Raw genomic sequence first — 15,211 nt, 5'->3', positions numbered from 1 at the left:
TAACATTGTCATGCATGTTAGTATTTCTTATTTGTTTTAAATGAAAATTTGGTTTTTTTTGCCATATTTACACATTTTCAAGTGGATAAAGCTCTGTGAACCAATAAGTCTGGAAAAATACTAAGTTATATAGCTAACTGGAAGACTTGCATTTGACAAATAACCATAAAAATGATATAGTAGCTTGTTGCTGATCTTCATAAAGTTAAGTTTGAACAAGTAAATCTTTCATAATTTGGTGAGTTCTTGATGTACATATCTGCTAATGGTGGAAATATGTATTTGTGTGTGAATTTATAAATATTTTCAACGTAATTTTTAAAAATTCTACGAGCTTGAGTTTTACTTGTGTACAACGCCTAGCCATAGTAGCTCCAACTAATACTTTCCAATTGAAATGTGTTTGTGTTTGAGCTCCCCAACTTAATTCTCTGTGCTTGCACTGGTACTGAGTCAGATTGATATTCTATATACAGGTTTCTTATATTCAATGTAACTACTTGTTACTTTTGAGTATTGCTTTTCAGATTGGCTCAGCATGTCATTAGATATTATATATAATTCTGCTCCTTATACAACACTCATTTGCACCCTCCAATTTTTAAGTCAGATGTTTGAAAGTCCACTGCTAAATCTGGCTGGATCATTGCAAACATATTGTTTTTGCTGTACACACGCAAATCCTCCTTTTACTACAGCATTACCACAGAAGTTAAAGTTGAACCGCTTTTATTAAAAAGGTAACTTTACTTCAAAAATTTGGCTTCTTGCATTCCAGTCCTACATTTATATTCTCCTCTCCTATCACTCTTTTCCTTCCTCACCTCCAATGGCTGCCCTTTCAAATTGCATTGAATAGAAAATATTGGCCATTGATTGCAGATCCCTAAGAAACCCCATTGTTCATTTCTTAAGCTGGATCATACCACTCTGCTGATCTAACTGGAATGCTGCAACTGTTCTGAAGTAGTTAATTTATCTGCCTTGATTGAAATATATGGTATATCTCACATGGAGCAGATCAGCAGACAAGAAGGAATAAAAATATTCATACTAAACTCTTTTCAGATTGTGGAAAAGTTCCATCTATTTTAAAAGCTGTAATCTTTTTCAATTTTGCCACCTTTGTAATGGTATTAAAATTTCATAAATATTAATGCTTGTGAACCAATATTTTAACCATTCATCACAGACACAAGTAGACCTCTTAAAGCATGATCAGGCAGTGATTTGATTTGATTTGTTATTGCCACATCTACCTAAGTACAGTGAAAACTTTGATTTTGTGCGTAGTACAGGCAGATCATACCATACCATGTGCATAAGGGTCATAGAATAGAGGGAGGAATGCAATGTTATGGCTGCAGAGAAGATGCACAAAGAGCAAGGTCAGCACTAAATTTGAAATTTGGAGGTGCAATAAGAAGTCTATTAACAGCGGTTCTTGAATCTGATGGTATGTGTGTTGAAGTTTATATATTCTGTCCAATAGAAGAGGGTGGAACAGATTATAACTGGGGTGGGAGCGGTCTTTGATTAAGTTAGCTGCCTTTCCAAGGCAGCAGGAAGTGTACATGGAGTCAATAGATGGAAGGTTGGCTTGCGAGATGGGCTGGGCTGTGTTTACCATTCTCTGTAGTTTATTAAGGTCCTGGACAGAGCAGTTGCCATACCAAGTGGTGATGCATCTGGATAAAATGTTTTCTATGGTGCATCTATAAAAATTGTTAAGAGTGCTGTGTATCCCTAAAACTGACCATTTTTCAAGGTCATCCTGGAAGGAAATCTATCACTAACAATTGCCTGAAACAGCCCTGAACCCTTCTGTTAACCCCATTCTCTAACAATATGTGCCACAAGCTCATGGATTTTATTATTATGAAAACTGATACTATGCGTTCAGATATACGTACTGTTTCTGTACCTCACTCTAGCCCATCAGGTTTACATTGCTCAAAGGTTCCACCTTGCTGTGCCTCTGAAATCTTTTTTTTCTAAATTTTCTTTCATGCAAGTCACTAGAGCCTATTCCTATGAAACGTCTGGCCATTTTATGTCCCATGGCACCCATGTTAGCTGACATCATAACAGTTCTCATTGTCCTCTTTGCTTTAGATCTATCCATATCACTGCTCTCCTCACTAAGTTATTCTGTCTTTCTGATCTATAATTTATGTCTTCTGCTGGGTCTTTGTTCAATATTTGTGCCTCTTTCCGTACAAGAGATTTTCTCTCTCCTTTTATGGGACCAACGTTTACTTATCCTTTTTGCATACTTGTAAAGTCTCTTGCAATCTGACTTAATATTCCTAGCTAGTCTACTTTCTTTCTATTCCTTTTTGTGAATTTGTTGGTGATCCTTTGATAATTTTTTCCACAATGGTCAGAAATCACATGGACACTAGGTTATTGTCCAACAGGCGAAAGTGAGGACTGCAGATGCTGGAGATTTAGAGTCGAGACTGTGGTAATGGAAAAGCACAGCAGGTGAGGCAGCATCTGAGGAGCAGGAGAATCTATGCCTTGGGCAAAAGCCCTTCATCAGGAATGTCCATCAGATTTATTTTAAATCACAAGCATTTGGAGCACTGCTCCTTCATTAGATGAAACAGAGGAAAGCGCACAGGCACAGTTGTATTCAGAGAGATAATGGCAAGCTAATGGCATTTCCCATTGTCTCCCTGCATTTAAATTCTGTGCCTGTGTGCCTTCCTCCACTTAGCCTTACAAAGAAGCAGTGCTCCGAAAGCTTATGATTTCAAATAAACCTGTTGGACATTAACCTGGTGTCATATGACTTCTGATATTGTCCACCCCAGTCCAACACTGGCACCTCCACATCATATTTCCACAATAGAAATGGTTCCTGGGAATTGTCACAAAAGAGGGTGATGGGAAACTGGAATTCTATCCAAAATCTCGTAACATTGAAGTAGCATTTAGATATTTGCTTATGTTGCCACAACCTCCAGATCTGTGGGCTAAAAGTGAGGAAAATGGAATTAGCACGGTTAGAGCTTTGTTGATTATAGATTAGATTACTTAGTGTGGAAACAGGCCCTTCAGCCCAACAAGTCCACACCGATCCTCCAAAGAGCAACCCACCCAGTCCCATTTCCCTGTATTTACACCCCTTCACCTAACACCATGGGCAATTTAACATGGTCAATTAACCTAATCTACACATTTTTGGACTGTGGGAGGAAACCTGGGCACTGGGAGAATGTGCAAACTCCACACAGACAGTTGCCTGAGGCGGGAATTGAACCCGGGCCTGTGTTGCTGTGAGGCAGCAGTGCTAACCACTGTGCCACCGTGTCGCCCCAATACAGACACAATGGCCTTCTTCTGTGCTGTAAATATGATTCAGTAAATCAACTTTCACCCCACCTTTTGCTAACAACCTCCATTTTTGAAGGATCATAACCATTACCAGCTTGTGTTTCTTTGTGGAAGAATCTTGTCCCATTTGTCTACCCAAGCTATTCATCTGCCTCCAAAGGTATTGTTTATGGTAACTCAGATGATTTGTTTTTTTAAACAAATAAAACTAAGTTTCATGAAATTGTACATCAAAATTTTGAAAAAGTCATAAAATCTTAAACAATTGTTTAAATACTTGTGATCAAATCTTGAACAATAGACATTTTCAGTGACTTTAATAGTAAATGCAAACTACATATCTGCTGGTAATCGCAACGGAACTCCTGCAACACTGATTAGCCAGCTGTGTAGAACCCTTCACTCTTTCAGAAAAGCTGACTCCATTGGAGATATGAGATTGCAGTGCACATTACAATCATTTCTGCTTTTAACTCAGCACAGATTGAACCATGTGTAGTGGCTGTAAGCCTTCTAAGTTGCCACGTGTAAGAATATGTATCGGGTATGAGCAGGCAGAGAAATAGTTAAGTTTTGAGATTTTGTGAAACGAGGTTCAGTTGAGCCTGACTCAGATCAGATACAGTGAAAGTGGGTACTGCAGATGCTGGAAATTGGAGTTAAGGTAAGAGTGGTGCTGGGAAAGCACAGCAGGTCAGGCAGCATCTGAGGGGCAGGAAAATCAGTGTTACAGGCAAAAGCCCTTCATCGGGACTCCTGATGAAGGGCTTTTGCCCGAAACATTGATCTTCCTGCTCCTCAGATGCTGCCTGACCTGTTGTGCTTTCCCAGCACCACTCTAATCTTGACTCACATCAAATAAGAACTTGCAGTTTACAATGAGGTGCTGGAGGCAAGGGTAACAAGTTAACAAGATGGAAAAGCATTCATTATGTAGAACCATTTAACAATATTGGAAGCATTCAGTACGTCAGATCAGTTCACAAGATGAAAAGTCTTCATTGTGTGAAGCCAGTTAAGGTTAAGAACATTCATTATGTAAAGCAGATGGCTTAATCTTTACTGTTGATGCTCACTGATTGTAATGGTCACTCAATTAATATGTATGTTGCCTTACTTGGATGTTCCTCCCTGTAAAATTACTATCTAATTCATTAAGAAAGTGCTCTTCCAGAGAAGAGCAGTTGGCATGGTGGTTAGCACTGCTGCTCACAGCGCCAGGGGCCCCAGGTTCAGTTCCAGCCTCGGGTAACTGTCTGTGTGGAGTTTGCATGTTCTCCCTGTGTCTACGTGGGTTTCCTCCGGGTGCTCCGGTTTCCTCCCACAGTCCAAAGATGTGCAGGTTAGGTGAATTGGCCATGCGAAATTACCTATAGCGTTAGGTGCATTAGTCAGAGGGAAATGGGTCTCGGTGGTTTACTCTTCGGAGAGTCGGTGTGGACTTGTTGGGCCAAAGAGCCTGCTTCTGCACTGTAGGGAATCTAATCTAATCAAGACCGTGAACCTATGTAAATTGTGCCATGCTGTGGGAGTTCGATGTTTAAAAATATTGGTTTGTTAAAATACTGGTTCTGAAAATCTTTTTAAGTCACTGTTTTGCCTTGTTTGAATCAGGATCTCAATTCATTGTGTTTTGTGGGCTATGTAATGGGGCAGATTTTGTTTTTACATTGAAATTTTACAACATTATGTCCTTTTTAAAATGATCAAACTTGTAACCTTAAAACGAGTTGATTGAGTGCCTTGAGCCCCTGATTTGTTTGAAATTCCAGAATGCCTGCCTAGAAAAATCAATTAGGTCAGTGGTCATGCTTTAACCAGATGAGAGTATTGTATTAAAATATCTTTGTCTTTTTAATGTGGAGTGTTCACAAAAAGGAGAGTGCATTTTAATTTTGATGTTTTGTTAAGATTTTAGAGAATATTTGAACTTCAGGCTGAGCTGTTTCAGTTCTGTTAATTATTGTTAAGACTTCATTGGCCCCTTTGTAATGCAAATTCAAAGAATTTGAGCACTACCAAAGTTGCCACTGCATTCTGACTTTTATTTGGGAGGTTTCATTTGAAGAACATATTTTAAAATATTCAGCATTTGTTTCCCATGAATATTTGAGGTTTAAATCTGAACTGAAACTGAAGCCTCTTCAATTGGTAAAGCACAGGGAACATTTTTGTTGTTTTCTTGCTGTTTCAGACTTTTGAAGTACTTTTCCTGACAGTTTTCTCATTAGCCAAGTATCAATTTGTTAAAAGAAAATAATTTTGAATAACCTGAATGGGGTCCCATGAGGGTTTGATTTTCAGACCACTCATTGTTGTTTATAATTGATTGAATTGTTCAGGCAATACAATTTAGAAGTTTATGGATTGTATAAAACTTGATAATGTTATAATGTCTGAACAGAGTAACAGACTTCAAGAATTCAAAGAATGTTGAAATAGGCAGACACAATTTACTGTAGTGAAATGTGCGACTGTCTCCATACTGATAACCACCTTGGCAAGGAACGAATGAGAGAGGAAATGCATAGATACTTTCATCAGCTAACATCATCTCTAGAGTTTCACCATTCACAGGTAAAGCATGCCTTCGGACCACCGCCCACCCCTCCACAACCTGATCCAGTAGATTCAATCAGCTTCCCAGTCACGAGCACGAAAAATAAAGCTAATAACAGTGAAGAGGAGGTCGGTACACTTTTTGTCAGTGGCCTTCCTACGGACATTAAACCATGTAAGCTTTACCTTATCTTTCGATAGTTTAAGGGATATGGTGGTTCACTGACTAAGCTAGCATCAAAACAGCCAGTTGGCTTTGTTACGTTTAAACAGCAGAGCGGGAGCAGAAGCAGCAAAGAATGTTGCATTCACCTAGCCTGCTGCTGCACTGCATACTCAGATGCGCTGGTATCCTCCATGTGAAGCATCTTTGAAAGGGTGGAAGTCTTGTCGGTTTTGTGAAGTGTTTAACTGCCCTTTTCCAAGAATTCAGATTCCTCTGTGGAGTGGTGTGCAAGGACAAACTGAATTTTGTTTTCAGGTTGGACCTTATTGAAGGAGATTTTGGATAATTGGCTCATTTCCACTTGACTTGGTGGGGATGGATGGTCACTAAGGACTGTGGATTTAAGAACTTTATGGTAATTTTTTTTCCCACATCAGAGGATTCTTTAAATTCTCTTTCCTGTAATGGACTAGTAATTTCTGTTATAATCATTGAATGCTGTTCTGAATAAGTTGCTTAATTACTGGCAGTCAGAGTCTTATGAAAGCTGTTAGTGCCATCTGGGTGGTTAGCATGAAATGATAAAAGGAGGGAGTGAGAATGTGTATCGGGTATGAGCAGGTAGGGAAAGAGTTAAGTTTTGAGTTTTGTGAAACAAACAGTTCAGCTGAGCATGACCGAGATCAGATAAGAACTTGCAGTTAACAGTGAGGTGCTGGAGGCAAGGGTAATGTGTTAACAAGATGGAAAAGCAGTCATTATGTAGAGCTGTTTAACAATATTGGAAGCATTCCGTATGTAAGGTCAGTTAATAAGGTGAAAGGTATTCATTATGTGAAGCCATTTAAGGTTAAGAACATTCATTGCGTAACAGCAGATGGCATAATCTTTACTGTTGCTGCTTGCTGATTGTAACGGTCACCCAATCAATACGTATGTTGCATTATCTGGATGCTCCTCCCTGTAAAATGTCTATATAATTCATTAAGAAGCCACTCTTCCAGAGAAGACCGTGAATTCATGTCTCTGTGCAGATGGGTGATTGTTCTTTCTCTCTCTCTCTCCACGGCCTGGAATAAAGATGAAGGAGGTAAAATCATGTGTCTGAGTGTTTTGCATCGATTCGGCGGGAGCGGGATGACACGTGTGCATCATGTGTGATAGTAACTGCAGAGGTGTTTCAACGTGTTTAATGGAAAAAATATTATTTGCATTGCAGATGTTGAGTTTCAGAGCTACGTAATTAGCTCTGTTGAATTTAAAGCCAGTGATTGGGGTGACGGAGTAGTTTGAAAACACGGATAAAATACTGCTGAACGAGGACTCACCAACAACTTGCATTTATGTCGTTCTTTTTCATTGAACAATGCCTAAAGAAGGATTATTTAGAAGTGGTAACCAAAGGTTTGGTCAATGAGTGGGGTTTAAAAATAGTAGGGAGATATGTTATGAAAGGTGTTTATTTATAATTATTTGAAACTAATGATTCAGAAGTGGCAGAAAAGTGGATTTTACTTTTCCAGTTCTGTGAAAATCTGACTTTTTATGAGATCCAAGTTATTTGAGCATTGAGTTCAAAACAAAATTTTCAAGAAATCATGTACTTTCAGTTAAATGACCTGGAGAGAGAATTGTTCGGGTGCTTGCTGACATGAATCTTACAAAGGGAGAGAAAACACAGGCAAAAAGCAGGTTTGTGAAAGGGAACAAGGCCCATAATGGCAGAGGATCTGTTGTGAATGTTCATTTAATGAGTGAATTCAGTTAACGGTTGGTCATAAGGGTCTCAGGGCAAGACATTAACTGAAGAAAATAATACTTAGTGAATGTGCAATAATCTGCACAATGGTCACTGATTACAGCCATGCCATTTGAGCAAGAAGCTCTTCATTGAGATTTGAGCTCTTTTAAGGATATTACTGGGCTAAAAAGGCAAATCATTCTTTCTAATGGTTGCAGTGAGATTGCTTCAATGCTTCTCTTTTGTCTAATAAACATTGATGTTCTTTTGGTAGAAGTACATTGGTAGCCTCTTGTGAATAGGTTCAGTGACTGACCTCCATGGTAACAAAAAGAGAAGTAAAACCTATGGTCTACTGAGCCCATTTGTACCCTGGGATCTGATCTGTAAGGTGTTGTCATTTGCTCGGATCATAACAAATGAGGGAGGATTTGCAGAACATGGAGACTAAGTGGCTGGAAACGTAGGCTGATTATGGGTCATTGGCATTAAGTAAACTTTGGACTTTTATTGTGATCAACTCCATGCTTTTAGTGCTCTCATCCAGTTGGTCATACTTTCTAACAAAACATTCTCCCCATATGTGGACATTGGGTGGACATGTTTCTGAATCAGGTGTCAACCAAAGGTTGGTTTGAAATGTTCTGATTGTATTTTCCAGTACGTTTGAAAAGTGTTAGCTCTTCCATCCTGTTTTAAGCAAATCACCGATCCTGATTGCATTCTTTCTTCCTTTTGCGACAAACATTCCTTGGATAAGCAGCAATAATTCATTTCAAGCTTTTCAGGTTAGATTGCAAGGTTTGGATAGTAAGGGTTGTTAAATTTCCACTGGTGGTTCTTTTCTCTGGAATGATCTCTTATCAGAAAGCCAGTTAGTGAAAGATAAAACTGGAACCAATCTTTGCACATTTGATTGCATTTCTTCATAGAATAATGCTTTATAAATGTACAACTCCTGACTCAAGGACAGTTTGTTTGTGCTTGCTTATGATGCAAGGAAATGCCTAGTTAGTGCCTACTGTCTGCTTATAATTAATACAGTTAGCCTGGTTGCTATATTTTAGTTTTTATGTTTGCTCAATGGTAAACAAGTTTGCATTCCGGGCATGATTTCAAACTATGTTCTGTTTCCACTCTGTTATTGGGAGAGGGTATCTAACAGTGAACATTTATTGAATTCAAACAGAATGACTTTTTGCTTTGGTTAAGTACTGGGTTTTGGTGACAATTCATACCAAACTGAGCTTTTCAGTTATCAAGACAAACTCATAAAATTAATTTTCATTGCATTTTTATGTCAAGTACTTTTTGATATGGTTTTAATTTAAATTATAAGACATAGTCAATAAAATGGTTTTGAATACAGCCTTAGAGACATGAGGGAGCAGTGACCTTTTAGACTTGGCATAATATGAGTGTTAAATGTCACAACTTGTAACTACTTTTGACAATTGCTTTAAATGTGTGGTTATTTTTATTGATTTAACTGATAATTGAAGAAAATAGATGTGGCTTTATCTATGCCACATTTATGTTAATGATTGCTTCCTTATTGCAGTGCTTTTGTATAAAAGATTAATCAATATAAAAGCAGCTCTACAATTGATCTTGGTCTATTAGCACATCCTTTTGTTGTAATACACTGTTGACGGTTTTCTGATGCACCCCCTGCCAAAATGAACTGTGCGCTTTTTGCATTTGAATCTATTTGCTGAATATTTCATAATGATCCAAATACTTAGTTGGTTTTAGACCTCAGTAATTCATCTTTTCATTGTGAATGGTTTTTTAAGAATCTAAGTTTTATTGTCTCTAAGAATTGATGCATTCAAATACAGTGATACCTTTTCACTGTCGACCTTAGCTCAGTTATGGAGAAGAAACAATCTTTTCATCAGATACGCATACAGAACAAAAGAATATTGGAATTCTGAATAAGTAGCGATCCTCCAGTAATTGAAGTCGTTGATCTACAATGGGAATAATATTCTAAAATACTCCTCTAGTTAATAACTATCAAGTGACTCTTACTGTTTTCTCTACAGGATTCCAAGCTACCATCATCAATTCGGCAACCTTTGCTGGAACTGTTTGGACAGATTGAACGAGAGTTTGAAAATTTGTACATTGAAAATTTGGAATGTGAGTATCATCTGCATACAGTTACTTGAAAAACAGTCAAAGCAATTTTATCATTTTTGTGTGGAAAATGAGGGTTCACAATGTGCCTCGTTATCTTACAGTGCGAAGAGAAATTGAAACTTTGAATGATCGTTTGACAGCTGAAGGTCAAACAGTGGATGGGGGAGATTTAAGCAAAGGACAGCTAAAGGCAAAAGGTGAAGAAAATGAAGCCTTTAATTATATTTATTAAAAATATTGTGAATTTAAATGTATAAAATGGTAGAACTTAAAACTTACGATATTTGCATGTTAATTTTGTAGGCCACAGCATGTTGTGCTACAGTTAGTTTTGAATGTTCTGAATAGCCCATTCTGGACTGTATAATGGGAAATGTGCAAAATGACCCGTGTATAATCACTGGAATGATACCAGGACTGTGGGAGAATATTACTATAATAAGAAAATGATTTTTAATTTTCAGTTTTTTAAAGGTATTTTATGTGCTAACACATTCACCGCCATTCTCCTTGGACAAATATAAGTGCAAAGCGAGAGAGTGTTCTTTCTTTTAAGGGTAATCTATGTAGCTGTTCCACTTGAATCAATTGTTAAACTAGAAGTATTGAAGATTAAAGCCACAAACTAAAGAATCCCAGCATGCAACTGATGCCAGCATTGTGTAATGGATAAAAGTGACAATTTCTATTGCTGAAATTATGATAGTATGCTATTTGTTTGCTCAGTTTTACGCACTAAGTTGCACACTTACCTATGAGTGATTTCTCTCACATATGTTTGCCATTCATGTATCAAAACAGAATTAAGAGAATTCTAAAGGTCAGTGTTTGAAAATACAGAATTTTACATCAGAATTTAAATCTGAAAATGTAGTATTGATTTTTCTTCCAAATAACTAAAGTTTACCAAATAGTTTACTCACATTTTTCCATCTGTCATTGCACTTATATTCTTCCAAAGAACACGTTGGAGGATGGGCCATCACATACATTCAAGTTTGATTTTTGGGGCAGATAGGAGAAGTGTGGTTAAGACCACTATCAGATCGGTTGTCATTTTAATGAATGGTGAAACAGGGTTAATGGGCCAAAAGATCCTTGTTGCTCCTATTTCTTGTGATTTTATATTCTTAATTCTAGATTTAGTTTCCCTCTTTATTCATAAAACCTTTCAAGCTTTTAGACATCCAGCACAGTATTTACAGCTACCTTTAAAATATCTTTAAAAATCTGAATGATGAAATTGTTTTCTTATTATAATTATATTCTTTCATGGCTGGTATCATTCTAGTGGTTACATAATTCATTTCACTGTCACTTAAATATGAGGGGAGATGGTGGTGTAGTGGTAATGTCACTGGACTTGAAATCCAGAAACTCAGGCTAATGAGCAGGAAATGTGGTTCAAACCTTATCCGGGAGATTCAATTAACTTACTAACCATGCCTTCTAAATTCTCATCCAAATCATTTATATAAATGACAAACAAAAGTGGACCCAGCATTGACCCTGGTGGAACACCAGACAGGATGCCATGTCACAGGTCTCAAGCCTGAAAAACAACCCTCCACCACCACCCTCTGACTTCTCCTGTCAAGCCAACTTTGTATCAGATTAATGAACTCACCCTGGCTCCCATATGATCTAAGTTTGCTAATTAATCTACCATGTGCATCCTTGTCAAAGGCTTTACTAAAGTCCATGTAGATAATGCCTACTGCTCTATCCTCATTGATATTTTTGGTTACATTCTCAAAACATGCCATCAAGTTTGTGAGACCAACACAATTTGCCTGTCCTTAGTTATCTGTTGTGAATGGCTTGGGGGGGGACAGTTACTGTTGACTGGAAATTCAACTGCTGGGCGGCATGGTGGCACAGTGGTTAGCACTGCTGCCTCACAGCGCCAGAGACCCGGGTTCAATTCCCACCTCAGGCGACTGTCTGTGTGGAGTTTGCACATTCTCCCCGTGTCTGCGTGGGTTTCCTCCCACAGTCACAAAGATGTGCAGGTTAGGTGAATTGGCCATGCTAAATTGCCCATAGTGTTAGGTGAAGGGTAAATGTAGGGTTATGGGTGGGTTGCGCTTCGGCGGGTCGGTGTGAACTTGTTGGGCCGAAGGGCCTGTTTCCACACTGTAAGTAATCTAATCTAAGTAATCTATCTAAAAGTAATTACTGTGGCTGAAAGGGCAGTTTGAAGGCTATGTGTTCAGCATGTAGTAACTTGCCTTCTGTCTCATCTGTCAATCATCTAGAAGGCACATATCAGGATGTCTGTACGAATGTAGTTCCAACAACACACAGGCAGCTTTATACCATCCGGGACAAAACTGCCTGCTTGATTGGCATTTCCTTCCTTCGTCACCGATGTAAGGTGGCAGCAGTGTGTGATGTTTACTAGTTGCACTGCAGTATCACACCACAGCTTCTTAAAAGCACCTTAAACCTGCAACTGCCCCCAGCTAGGAGAAGTGCAGCAGATGCATAAGAATGCTGCCCCCTGTAGGTTCCACTCCAAGCCACACACCATCTTGACTTGGAATTATATCACTGTTTCTTCAATGTTGTTGTGTTGAAAATCCTAGAACTCGCAAACAGCACTGAGAGTCAGGAAGACAGCTCTTGATTACTTTCTTGAGGGCAATTAGAGGATGGGCAATAAATGCTGATCTATCTAGCAGTGCCTGCAATCCCATGAACCAATAAAACAGTCATCCTTTAGAGAAGGAAATGACTTATGTGGCACTCCAGACGAAAACCAGTGTGGTGAACTCTAAACTGCTGCCTGATATGGCCGAGCAATCCATTCAGTTCAAGCGCAATTAAGGATGGTCATCATCCGACAGCGATTTTCCTGCACGTCCATTCACACCATCTACTGTGTCTGTTGCTCTCGATGTGGTCTCCTGTTCATCGGGGAGACAGGACGCCAACTTGAAGAACATTTCAGAGAACATTTCTGGGGCACATACACTAAACCTCGCTGACCTGTGGTCAAACACTTCAACTTCCCATCTCGCTTTGCCATGGACATGTTAGTCCTGGGCCTTCGCCACTGCCAAATTCTAGGCACCTGATGCCTGGAGGAAGAACGCCTCATCTTCCACCTTGAGCCCCTTCAACTGTACAGGATCACTGCCAAATTCACCAGTTTCCTCATCTCCCCTCTCCCCACCTTATCCCAGATGCAACACTACAACTTGGCACCCCCCTCTTGAACTGTCCTACTTGACCATCTTCCTTCCCACCTATCTGCTCCACTCTAACCTATCACCATCATCCCCTACCTTCATCTACATATCGCATTCCCAACTACTTCCCACCCCTCCCATTTATCTCTCAGCACAACCTCCCACACCTCCCATGACTCTCTTGCGCCTTGAGGGCTGCCTGACCGGCTGTGCTTTTCCTGTGCCACACTTTTTGACTCCGATCTCTAGCTTCTGCAGTCCGCACTTTTTCTCCCCCTTATGTTAAATGTCTAACTGTTCTCTCTTATATATGCTGTTTTGACCTAATTATATTGCGTGTTGTTTACAAAAGATGCACTTACAATCTCACCCATATCCCCCGATCATTTTATCTTTTAAAATGTATTCATCACCATTTAACAGTTGGTTAGTATACATTTTTTAAAAAATCTTGGTGATTTGCTGTTAAGATCATTTGTTGCAGATTTCATCTCTGTAGAGGGGTGTTTAAAAGAAAATGAGGTAATTCATGTTTTGTTTCTTTCTATCAATATTTGATTGGTGTTTTAAGTGATGTTAAGAACTGGCTTATTACGTGTATTACATGCAACGTTCTTTGGTTGACAAAGTTCTGATTGTATTTGTACAGCAAGCCACAGTACCAGCCAGTTATCTCAAAAACTGAAAACAACCTACAAGGCCTCTACTAGCAAGGTATGTTATTGAAATGTATTCAATGTATGCAAAGTTTCTGCCAAAATTAAGTAAGTATAATATTCCATCATAACTTGTGGAAAAAAGTTTTAATTCAAATGCACTAATTTTATGTGACTGATTTTATTCTGCTGGTATTTCAGTGAACAAAAATCTAGAATTAAAAAGTATACAAAAACAAATTATTGGAATGCAATATGTTTTGTGATTTTTAAATAAAATTTAAACATGACCATGACTCATCTTGAAACATTCTCACATTGAGCTGCAAAGTTTGGATTCAAGTCCCATTCCAGAAGTTGAAGAGAAAAATCAAGGTCCATACTGATGGAGTCTTGTTCAATCAGAGGTGCCCTCTGTCAGATGACATGTTAACCAGAGGGTCTGTTTATCTTCAAAGTTGGCTGTAAAAGATCCCTGGATGTAGATGATCCAATTTTACTAATTATTGGTGTTATTGCTAATGTCCTGGCAATGTTTATCATTAAATCAACCTGGTTTTGTTACCTGACTGTTTGCAGGACTTGTGTGTACAAATTGGCTGCTACATTTCCTGCATTATGACAGAGATGCCTCTTCAAAAGTACTTAATTGTTTGCAAAGCACTTTGATTTTTGTGAATGCAAGTAAATGTAGGTTTTTCTCTAAATGCCGATCTTTTTGATTCTCGCTGTCTTTAAACTAGAACATTTATTTGATGGATGTGCTGCAAATTCATCTGGAAATGTTATAGTCTTACCAGCAAGCAACAAATCTAAGTTTTTTCTTCCGCTTACGATATAGCGGTCAAACTCTTTCCCAGGCAAAGCAATTGGAGTACGCAACTTCAACATGGGAAGTTGGGAGCTGTGGGGTGGAGACTCGTGGGTAATTTCTTTTTCAGTGAATCCATATGCATGTTGCATCTAATTGGTAATGGTGATGATATGTTTGATGCTTAGTACTTTGAACTATGTTGTGGAAAATATAACAAAAGTGCTTTTGGATGAATGTCATACATTTTTGGAACGTCAGTAACCTTGTGTATGTATGATATGTGATTAACAGTAGAGAACAAATGGATATGAGTGTTTGTTTTGCATTTTTTGTAACTATGCTGTTTAAAAAAAATGTTAACTTACCAATGAAAGTTTGGCATCAGTTTTCATAAGTGTTGATTTTCTGTTATTTGGGATCAACAGCTTGTTAAATGAATCCCCTGTGATATTTACAGCTGCATTGGATTCTGGAGGGAGAAAAGTTTCTGTACTTTGTTTCTGTTCTTTCAGTAGAAATATTAGTTCATACGTCACTGTGGCACATTTCAGATAAAAATGAAAAGAGATCAGTTGGTGACTTATGTAAATGGGG

At 38.4% G+C, this 15,211-nt stretch overlaps 1 protein-coding gene across 4 annotated transcripts in view; it reads left to right on the top strand.

The window, feature by feature from the left end:
* wdr37 (WD repeat domain 37) overlaps positions 1 to 15,211 on the top strand; it is a 150,166-nt gene that overhangs the window by 50,406 nt on the left and 84,549 nt on the right. For 3 of the 4 annotated variants that reach the window (XM_072576163.1, XM_072576162.1, XM_072576165.1), the window contains exons 3-6: positions 9,857 to 9,953; positions 10,055 to 10,150; positions 13,797 to 13,861; positions 14,645 to 14,728. In XM_072576163.1, coding sequence (XP_072432264.1) covers positions 9,857 to 9,953; positions 10,055 to 10,150; positions 13,797 to 13,861; positions 14,645 to 14,728 — 342 coding nt within the window. The remainder of the gene's footprint in view (positions 1 to 9,856; positions 9,954 to 10,054; positions 10,151 to 13,796; positions 13,862 to 14,644; positions 14,729 to 15,211) is intronic. The other variant, XM_072576164.1, reaches the window with a different exon arrangement.

Source organism: Chiloscyllium punctatum, chromosome 8 (genome assembly GCF_047496795.1).
Source record: "Chiloscyllium punctatum isolate Juve2018m chromosome 8, sChiPun1.3, whole genome shotgun sequence".
Classification (NCBI taxonomy): Eukaryota; Metazoa; Chordata; class Chondrichthyes; order Orectolobiformes; family Hemiscylliidae; genus Chiloscyllium; species Chiloscyllium punctatum.
The sequence above is the reverse complement of the archived record's forward strand: the minus strand, read 5'-3'. Positions and strand labels throughout refer to the sequence as shown.